This window comes from Bombina bombina, chromosome 9 (genome assembly GCF_027579735.1).
Source record: "Bombina bombina isolate aBomBom1 chromosome 9, aBomBom1.pri, whole genome shotgun sequence".
Taxonomy (NCBI): domain Eukaryota; kingdom Metazoa; phylum Chordata; class Amphibia; order Anura; family Bombinatoridae; genus Bombina; species Bombina bombina.
The window spans coordinates 273479014-273480568 of record NC_069507.1 but is presented as its reverse complement, the minus strand read 5'-3'; the positions used below and the strand labels follow the sequence as shown (position 1 = coordinate 273480568).

The window sequence follows — 1555 nt, the reverse complement described above, 5'->3', positions numbered from 1 at the left end:
TCTGGAAGACACCTTCTTCAAGCAGTGGTACAGGAAGAAGTCTGCATCCTTCAAGAAAAACATGATTTTCATGCAGGACAATGCTCCATCACACGTGTCCAAGTACTCCACAGCGTGGCTGACAAGAAAGGGTATAAAAGAAGAAAATCTAATGACATGGCCTCCTTGTTCACCTGATCTGAACCCCATTGAGAACCTGTGGTCCATCATCAAATGTGAGATTTACAAGGAGGGAAAACAGTACACCTCTCTGAACAGTGTCTGGGAGGCTGTGGTTGCTGCTGCACGCAATGTTGATGGTGAACAGATCAAAACACTGACAGAATCCATGGATGGCAGGCTTTTGAGTGTCCTTGCAAAGAAAGGTGGCTATATTGGTCACTGATTTGTTTTTGTTTTGTTTTTGAATGTCAGAAATGTATATTTGTGAATGTTGAGATGTTATATTGGTTTCACTGGTAAAAATAAATAATTGAAATGGGTATATATTTGTTTTTTGTTAAGTTGCCTAATAATTATGCACAGTAATAGTCACCTGCACACACAGATATCCCCCTAAAATAGCTATAACTAAAAACAAACTAAAAACTACTTCCAAAACTATTCAGCTTTGATATTAATGAGTTTTTTGGGTTCATTGAGAACATGGTTGTTGTTCAATAATAAAATTAATCCTCAAAAATACAACTTGCCTAATAATTCTGCACTCCCTGTATATCTATATCTGTATGTCTGTATCTATCTGTCTACTTATCTATCTATCTGAATCTATTTATATGTATCTATCTATCTTTCTATATGTATGTCTGTATCTATCTATCTCTATCTATCTATTTATGTCTGTATGTCTGTATCTATCTGTCTACCTATCTATCACCTGCTTTCTCAACAGCTTGGCTGCAGCCCAGTACCAGTCTGTGATGTCCATGCTGATGGGCTGAGAAGGAGCAGACGGGATATGTATGTGTGTATATCCTGTATATCTATATATAACTGCCTGGACACGTCTGGCTAAACTTTACCAGGGCTTGAGGTTACTAAGAACCACTGATCTATCATATACACATTTGGTGTATGGTATAGGTTTGTGCAGGGCCAAGATACTGTGCTGCCTGGGTCAGAGAATAAAATGACGCCCCCTCCCAGTAGTAACAATAATAACCTACAAGCCTGGCCTTTGCCCTTACTAAGCCTGCCTACCGACCTGTATGCAACCAATGCTTATGCACAATTGTGCAATAAGTTAGGGAAGAGATGCACTTCGCCCATGACCAGTTCTGTGTCTTTGTGTATAATAAGGTTGTGCTGCTGGGAGCCTGCGACTTCCTCTACAGAGACAGAGGACAGGAGTGGTCTGAGTCTGACAGTGACTGACACAGCTACTGAAATGCTGCCCCTTGTCAAGTGCTGCCTGGGTCCATTGGACCCACTTGGTCCCATGGTTGAGCCGGCCCTGGGTTTGTGGGTGTTATTGCATCACATTACCAGAACTTAAACAGCACCTGCTGACTCTTCGAGGCTAACCCTGCTACATACATGTCCCTAATTGGCTTTA

The 1555-nt window shown here is 41.3% G+C and overlaps 1 protein-coding gene across 1 annotated transcript in view; it reads right to left on the bottom strand.

Moving 5' to 3' along the window:
• AICDA (activation induced cytidine deaminase) overlaps positions 1–928 on the bottom strand; it is a 71541-nt gene extending 70613 nt beyond the window's left edge. The window contains exon 1 of the mRNA XM_053693051.1: positions 878–928. Within this exon, the coding sequence (XP_053549026.1) occupies positions 878–928 (51 nt within the window). The remainder of the gene's footprint in view (positions 1–877) is intronic.
• Positions 929–1555: the final 627 nt, after the last annotated feature.